General features: G+C 54.1%; 1 protein-coding gene across 1 annotated transcript in view; it reads right to left on the reverse strand.

Moving 5' to 3' along the window:
- Positions 1–6,604, reverse strand: part of ASS1 (argininosuccinate synthase 1) — a gene marked incomplete at its 5' end in the record, with an annotated part of 19,878 nt that extends 13,274 nt beyond the window's left edge. The window contains 4 exons of the mRNA XM_010012601.1: positions 3,276–3,306; positions 3,685–3,755; positions 6,005–6,079; positions 6,548–6,604. Of these exons, the coding sequence (XP_010010903.1) occupies positions 3,276–3,306; positions 3,685–3,755; positions 6,005–6,079; positions 6,548–6,604 (234 nt within the window). The remainder of the gene's footprint in view (positions 1–3,275; positions 3,307–3,684; positions 3,756–6,004; positions 6,080–6,547) is intronic.
- Positions 6,605–8,414: the final 1,810 nt, after the last annotated feature.

Consider the following 8,414-nt stretch of genomic DNA (forward strand, 5'->3'; position numbering starts at 1 on the left):
ATGAAAGCGGCAGGGCGGGCGCCCGCACGTCCCTGCGTCGGGGACCGGCTTATTCCGCACTGACCGAAGAAACTAATGAGGAGGCCTGACCCCAGCAGGTGCTCCAGGCACACCGGCTCTTTCATGGTGTCCCCGGGGTTAATACACACGGGGGAAAATAGAGGAATGAAGCAAAAACCCATTTCAGAGCACATCAACCTTTATGTATATTGGGGTTTCCCCCCCCCCCCACTGTAGGAAAGTGGCATCTTATCTCCGTCGGAGCCAGGCCACCGGAGGCTCGGGTGCTGATGATGAATTGCTGCAATTGAAGCACGTGCCAGAAGAGAAGGGGGGGAAATATAATTAAAAGAAAAAGCTTTCCATCCCGGAGAGCAAATGCTTTGCAATTTCATCTGACCCCAAAACACTTTAGGACCAGTATTTGCAAAGCCCTGTCTCTAAAGACATCCACCTCCCCCAGCTACAGCTATGGGAGGTGAAGGGGAAACTGAGGCACGGAGCATCCAATGCAGTGGGAAGGCAGGAAACAGTGAGCAAGCGAACCACAGAGAGAGGCTGTGCTTGGCCAACACTGGAACATTCAAAGGAGCCTCCAGTGACCTAAACCCCCCTGCACAAGTACCTCAAGGTGGAGGTTCTCCAAACCAAGCTGCTCTTGCAAATAAGCTACTCTTGCAAATGGTTTAGTGGTGGTAAACTGGTATTTTCCCCCTAAAACCTGGCTGGTTGGAGCTAAGGCTCTGAGCATCCCTGGGCAGCAGAGCCCTGCCTGCACCTGGGACACCTCTATTTCTCCTCTCCTTTATAAAGTGCAGCTTTTCTCCTGTTCACTTTTCCTCTCTTCTCTTCCCCTTTCCAGTGAGGAAAAAAGGATCGGGTAGAAAGCCAGTTAGAATAAAAGTAAAAAAGCAGCAGTGATTGCTCTTAAAGAATATTAAGCTTTTTTAAAGGGAAAATAAATTCCTCTGCAGAAGTTGTTTCCATCTGAAATTTTTGAGGATGGGCAATAAGCTTTTCAGTGAAAGCTCCCTCTTTTTCTCCCCCAATAAATAGCAAAGCCCAATCCTTGGCACCCCCTGCACACCAGGGACCCCCTTCCCTCACCCCACACCCCAGGACACATCCCAGCAGCAACCGCTGCCAAATCCCGGGAATACAGACATAAATCCCCATCAAAACCACTTTGAGGTGCCCATTTTATCTCATTTTTGCCCCTTTTCCCTTGTTTTACCCATGAGGCACCTCCCTGGTGCCCCCCGCGCACAGATTACACGGGCTGAGGATTTCAATTTTACATCGTGTGGCCTTTCCTAGCCCTGATCACACTTATTAACCAGAGAAACCTGCGAGAGATGATGAAAAACTTTGAGTTCAAAAGGAAAGACAGGGAGGGGAATACCGGAAAGTATTAAAAACTCTTTACTAAACATTGGCAGTCAAAGTCAGGTGGTTTCCAATTTTCCGAGCCAACTATGAAAACCCCTATTAAATAAAATAACTAAATAGAAATAAAAGTGACATTTGGCTTGCATTCCATCATTACGGGTGCGAGTCTGTCCTCTTTTTATTCTCCCTCCTAAAAGCACAGTTCAAATGACAAATAGTTTGTTGCAGTGTATCAATGCCTTCTATTTATCCTTCCCCACAGGGGGGCTAGTCCTGCAATGTCATCTTTAAAGGGGAGAGAAGGGGGGAAAAAAAAAGGGGGAAAAAAAAGGGGGGGAGGAGGAAAAAAAAAAAGGAAGAGTGTGTGGAAAGGGAGAAAGGGAGGGGGAAGAAAGAAGCAAGAAAAACGGGGCAAGAAGAGAAGAAATTGGAAGCAAATGGTCCATGAAGTAAACCATGATGCAGAGCTATCGATGCCGCAAATGGTTTATTCATCCGGCTGATATTGTTGTGCCCGGGCCTGAATGAACTCTTTCAGAGTGCCATATGAAGTTAAAGCAAGTAAATTTCTATCTTTCTCCGCATTAGCTGCCTCATTGCCCTTCAATCGGGCCTCACAGAGGCAGAAAATAGCTCAACCATCTGCTTTCAAATCCCTGCGTTTGGCAGGTCCCGGGGGGTTGGGGAGGGGACCCCGCCGTGCCTGGCACCCTGGATCCTGCCGTGGCTGGTGGCTGCCATGGTGCCCAGTGCCGCTTCCTGGGATGGGGAAGGGGATGGTGGTAACACCGTGATCCAGGAAGCCACCTCTGGTGCTGGCAGAGGGAGAGGTACCCAAGCAGAGGATGCTCCAAGGGGGTCAGGGCACTGGTTTGCCCTGTTTTCCAAGCTGGCTTTGGGAAGGAAGCAGGCTTGGCAAAGCCTTGGATTGGGGGTCTTCCCCAAGAGGTGCTGGATGTGAAGGGGGTAGGATGGGTGCACAAGGAAGGGCATGGTCAGTCCTTCACTAGCTCCAGCTACAGGCATGAAAACCTATCCCTGTGCCAACCACTCTCCTGGAGAAAGATCCCCCCTGAGGACCCACCCTTGCAAAGCCTGACCCACAGACACCCTGCACAGGGCACCAAAGGGGGAGCAGGGCCTCTTTTCCACCTTCCTCTTCCTCACATCCCTGCCGGAGGCACGCGCCAGCCCCACTGCAGTGAGCGGGCTGCGGGCGCTGAGCTCCAGCCAGCTCCCATTCCTCTCCCCCTCCTCTCCCCGATTGTCTAATTAGCACTGATGGATAGTTTCAGGAGCATCGTGACCCGCTGGAGCATGAACCGAGCAGGCAGGGGCCAGCAGGCAGCCAGACCACGAGCACTGCTGGAGGCAGCCGGTGCTGGACCCGCACATAGAATCAACTACGGAAAAGACCTTTACGATCACCCTGGATTGATGTGCCACGCTCACAGCCACCCATTGCCACCAGGCTCCTAGCCCCATTCGCAGCCAAAGCTGCCTAGGTGGTCCCATGGGTCTCAAGCATCACCTCATGCAAGAGGATTTACCCCACATCCCTTTGGATATTGCAAGGATCCCTTTGGAGAAAGCAAGGAGGTATCTGCAGGCACGGGCAGGGGACCCGAGCTGCAGGGGCCAGCCCGGACCTCCGCCACCAGCTTTCCCACCAGCGCCTCATCTGTCTAATTGCTCCTTTATTGCTGCCCCCGTGACATTGTCCCCTCCAGTGTCACCCTGAAACGGTCCCTTCCCCTCTTCACGCCGGCGGCAATTAACGTGCTGGGAGAGGCAGCAGGGCCTCCCCCCCATGCACGGCGCCGTGAAATTCCCAATTAGGCTGCAAACACACGAGACACCCCGGCCCTATGGCTGCGATCCATTACCTTGGGGTTCTCCAGGATCCCGGCTTCGTAGCTGCAGCAGGCAGGGAAGGAGAGAGAAGTCACTGCAGCATCTGCAACTCCAAAACCCACTGGGATGATCCCCCCCAATCCCAACCACTCCATGAGGATGGGTGTAAATACATGTGATGGATCTCCAGGGGCTTTTAGCAGCAACCCTGCAAAGAGCACTGGGCTTGGGAGAGCCCAGGAGATGGATGCTGCCATGTGGGACGTGGTCAATGGGGCAGAAAGGGAGGTTGGAGGTTTTGGGGTCTCTCTTGGCCAGCATGCGATAGGGCAGCTGTGCGGGTGCAAAGGGCTGTTCTGGCCATGCAGCACAGGGGGAAATGAGGGCCCCAGGATCTGGGTCCTCACCCCACAGGAGCTCCCCCCCCTCCTGGCCTCTCACCTGATGTGCATGAGGTTTTCATCCATGCTCCAGGGTGTCTGGGGCGTCACGGGCACCGGGATCCCATGTTTCTGCAGAGAGAAGAGGAGCAGAGAGAGGCTGGGACAGCCCATAGGGGAAACAAACCCCCACCAATACCAGCTCATGCTGCGATCAGCACAAAAGCACAAATGCATAACCCATGGCCACCAGCAAGGTGGACATCCATGTCCTGATCCTAGGCAACATCAGTTCCCTTATCAAGGGTCACCTTGATGGGGATATCAGGGACATGGTGTGGCTAGGAGGAGAGTTCACCATAAACTGAGAAGGAGCCCCAAAGCACCCCAGAAGCCCCAGCAATGGAGATGTCAGCATGGATGCTGTGTGCTTCTTCTAAGTCCAGGTCCACTATGGCGCAACCCTCAGCTGGAGTCCTCAGGAAGAGGAAGCAACATGGGGACAGAAGTCCCTAGAACCACCGAGTGCCCTGCAGCCTACACAGGAGTGATGCTGTGGGGACAGAGGACAGCACACGCATCCCCACAACCTCGTGCAGACACAAGGTGATGCAGACACACAGCAGGCAGGCAACAGCATTCCCGGGAGCCCACGGTGCCCACGGACACACGGCCCTGCTTGGCTGCCTCCCGGCGCAGCGCCGAGCCCAGCTCCCTAACAAGGTCACAGCGCGCTCCATTATCCACTGACATTTCAATGGGGGAAATTGCCTGTGAAGACGAGGGGAATACACCGGGGAATTAGCGGGAGAGGGGATGGTGGCGAGCGAACAACCGGAGCCAGCGGGAATGTCGCCCACTCTGCCACAGCCAGCCAGGAATGGAGGCAGCAGCTCCGGGCTCCCGCTGTGCCTCAGGGTGCCTGTATAGCCCATACATCCCCAGGAAGCTCGGACACGCAGTGACACCACAGCACGGATGTCAGTCAAGGGTTCTGCCAGGAACAGAGGAGCACGGGCTGAGCACACTCCTTGTTTGCCAGGAGGAAATACTTGTGGTTGTTAAATCGTGGTCATCAACCCATCACCTGAGATCCGAGCAAGATTCTGAGATGCCTCCTAAGGCTGCAGAGGGAATAACAGCCCTGCTCCGTCCCACTGGGCTCTGCCTGCTGTGATGGCTCATCCTGAAGCAGCATCCAGGAGAGCTTCACCTTTCTCATTAAGGTGTTTTGCCCTCGGCTGGCTGTGGGGAGGAAGGGGATGCTGGAGCAAGGCTGGGTCCAGCCCCTGGGCAGCAAATCTACAGCAAGAGCTGGGCCACAATGACATGGATCCCTGCTTTTCCTGGCACCAGCAGAGCCCCAGATGTCATCGTGTTTACAACTCCCTGAGCATGGAGGTGAGCGCATCCGAGTCCTGAAAGGACCTGGCCACTCACCTCCCTCTCCTGAGCATGAAAAAGAAGGGAACCCCCCTGTTTTTATTAACACTGAACATAACCAGAGACTGACAGATACTACAGACCCTCAACCCCCAACCTTTCCTCTTTGAGCAGGGCCCCAGTCCATTTCATCTCCCTTTTTCCCTTGCTTCCAAACAAAGCCAAAAGAAAACCCCCTAAACAAAACCCCCAAACCCAAAACACATGTTCCATTTTCCATATAATAAAACCGCGGTGCTCTTAATAACTCCTCTATTTGACAATTTGTTTGGCAACATATGGAAAGCTCTCGTAAACTCGCCCCTTCATAATGCAACAGCAGATGGCAAACACAATCCTCGACACGCTGCTCTCAGCGGCCCTAATGGGCTCGGAGTGCTCCTCACCCCGCACTGCATCCCTCTGGCTCCACACCTCGCCTTCCCAGAGCTCACCAAGGCAGCCTCGATGGCAGCTATTTAAAAACTGAAGCAATTTTCTGGTTTATGCACAGAGCTGCCTTTTCCCTCTTGATTGATTGAGCTGAGTTGTCAAGCATTTCCATGAAGTCGCTAAGGAAGAAAGGTACCCTGGTGGGCACGTAAAAACCCGATGCAAAACTTCTAATATGTTTTATTGCAACTTGTACTTCAAAAAGGAAGGGACAACAAAGGTGAATGGATTTGCTTTGTCTGTTACACAAGTCAGGGAGCTGGGACCCGTTTCCTTGGAAAGCAGGTTACCATTAATAGCCAGGTAATTATGGAGCTTTTAGAAAGGAAGGAGAAAAAGAATGGGGAGGGAGGGGGTGTGGGAAATAAACCCCAACCAGAAGCTCCAGCGTGGTGCTGCAGGGATGCTCTGCAGGGCTGACAAGCCGCCCCGAGCATCCCACAGCTGCCCCAAGCATCCCACAGCCATCCCAAGCATCCTGCATCCATCCCGATGCCAGCTCCTACCTTGGCATAGTCCATTAGTTCGCGGCGCCCAGGGAAGCGCTGGTAAAACTCAGGCATCCTCCATGGTGCGATGATCTGGTGGGAAGCATGAGGATGAGATGAAAAGCCCCCAGTACCCCTTGTCAGCCCCTCGGCCCCCTTTTTCCCCCCTCCGGCTCCCCCATGGGAAAGGGCTCCCTGGTGGAACCAGGTCCCACAGGCTGTTGGTCCCCTAGCTGAAACCTAATCTTTGTGCTCAAGGGTGCAGTAACCCAAACCCCTGACCCTAACAAGGCACTGGATGCAAGGGGGAAACAGGCAGCATCGATTATCTGGCAGCTGCCTTGGAACTGTTTCCTCCATGGCCTCATAGTGGTTGGGGTAAAAATAGGTCAATTAAGGATCATTACAGCCCCCTCAAATGCCAAAACGTGGCTCCATGCAGCTGGCAGCTTGTTAAAGTGAAGCACAGCCGCTTGCATCGGTGTTAAAATTCCCCATCGGCTGGGGAGGGGGATAGAAGCCCAGCAACGGGGCCCCAGGGGACAATTTTGGGGGCCTTACCTTGATCTTAGGACATAGAGCGTAGCAGGTGAGCTCAAACCGAACCTGGTCGTTGCCCTGAAACAGAAATGGGAGATGCTGAGGGTGGGCTGGGAGGTGGGTGCATCCACCCTGGTCCCACCGATGGGGGACGAGGGATCATCCCTGGACCAGCTCGCCCAGGGCCATAGAGCATCCTCAGGAGAGGAGCAGGGCTGCAGGTTTGGATTTGGAGAAAGAAACTGCAAAATTGGTCAGAATTGTTAAAGGAAAAAAAAAAAGGAGCATTAAAAGTGCAGATGATGAAACAGCAGCTCCACGGCTTCATCCAGGGAGCTGGGAGGCTCCGGAGCTGCTGGGTGCTGGGAGAGCACGTGTGTAACAGCACGTGTGTGCAGCTTCTGACACGCTAAAATCTTCCATGCAACACTGGAGATCTCTGGCTTGGTGGGCAAGGACCCACTGTTTCCCTGCTCCTGTGCAGGGCTGGGAACAAATTCCTTTCAGCAGAGAGTGCCACTGGGATGGGGTGGGATTGCTGGCAATTTTCACTGGAAAAGCAAGGCCTGACGCTGAGGACCCTTCTATCTCCTCCATTCCCACAGCAGGAGGGGATAAAGGATGCCAGGACCTGGTCTGGCTCTGTGCAGCAGGTCCCTTCTCCATGGCTGTTTTGAACCCAAAATTACCTTTCCTGGTGCTCCTGACAGCTGGGTGTACAAAACCCTGATCCAACTCATTCACCCGAAAGTGGAACTCTCCCCTGGGCTGATACTCCTAAAAACTGAACCAGTAGAAGCCCAGATTTAGGTATTTCACCCTTGCAAGCACCAGAGGACACATGGAGAGAAAGGGCAAGCTGGGGCAGGAAGACCATGGTGTCCTGGAGGATGCAGCAGCTCACAATTAAATAGCTCTGAACCCCATTTTATCTTAATTGGCCCATGCTGATGAAGTCCCCCTAATGAGGGCAGGGAGCCAGGGAGGGGTGAGGAATCAGCCTGGGAGTTATTAGTACTTCCAATGCTCACCAAAGCCTGTTTTCCAGCAGCACCAAGGGGCGTAAAGGACCCCTTTCCCCACCTCCTCTTGGCCCCAACCTGGAGGATACATTTACAACCGGGCTGGGAAATCCCTGAGGACTATTACACGCAGGCAAGTACATCCACCAAAGCACTCATTTCCCTTACAGGCCCAAAACAAGCCCATCTGCTCGGGCAGTGGGGACACCGCAGATGGTCACATTTAAGATTCCGGGATTGAGTTACCCATGGTCAGTCCCTGCCTGTGCCTTAATGGCTTAGGGAACAGGCAGAGCCTGGGGACCACCTGAGGATGCTCCTGTGAGTGGGGACATACGTGCTGGTGGTACCCAGGAGCAAAGGGGACATCATTGCATTGGGAGTGTATGACTGCTGTGCAAGGACTTTCAAGAGAGAGCTGCTGAAGATGAGTGGGATGGGTGGGGAGGACATATGGGGAGCCCATTGCAGCAGGAACAGGAGTTATTTCAGCCCTGAAACCCCACAACTACCTCTCTGCCCCATCTCCCTGATGCCAGCATGCTCCTTGGCTATCTCCTGGCTGCACCTAACCTCCCTCTTCTAGCAGGGTCCTCCCTATAGCTGGGGACACCCAAATCAGCCCCTGCAAACTCAGCCCCTTGCACTGAGACCTAAGCAGGCACCTCACCTTTGCCCCTGGGCCAAGATGGGCACAATCTGCACTTTGGGTCCCTGCAGGATGTGGAGCAGGGGGCACCCGGCAGGTCCTGGGTGCACCCACAGCACCCAAGGGCCCCGCAGAGGCTTCTGGTGACAGTGCCACCCTGCCCATGGTGTCCCCGCACCGGGCAGGGGCTGGAGGTGCCGGGGGGAGAGCCACATAG

Source organism: Nestor notabilis, unplaced genomic scaffold (genome assembly GCF_000696875.1).
Source record: "Nestor notabilis isolate BGI_N333 unplaced genomic scaffold, ASM69687v1 scaffold17054, whole genome shotgun sequence".
Classification (NCBI taxonomy): domain Eukaryota; kingdom Metazoa; phylum Chordata; class Aves; order Psittaciformes; family Psittacidae; genus Nestor; species Nestor notabilis.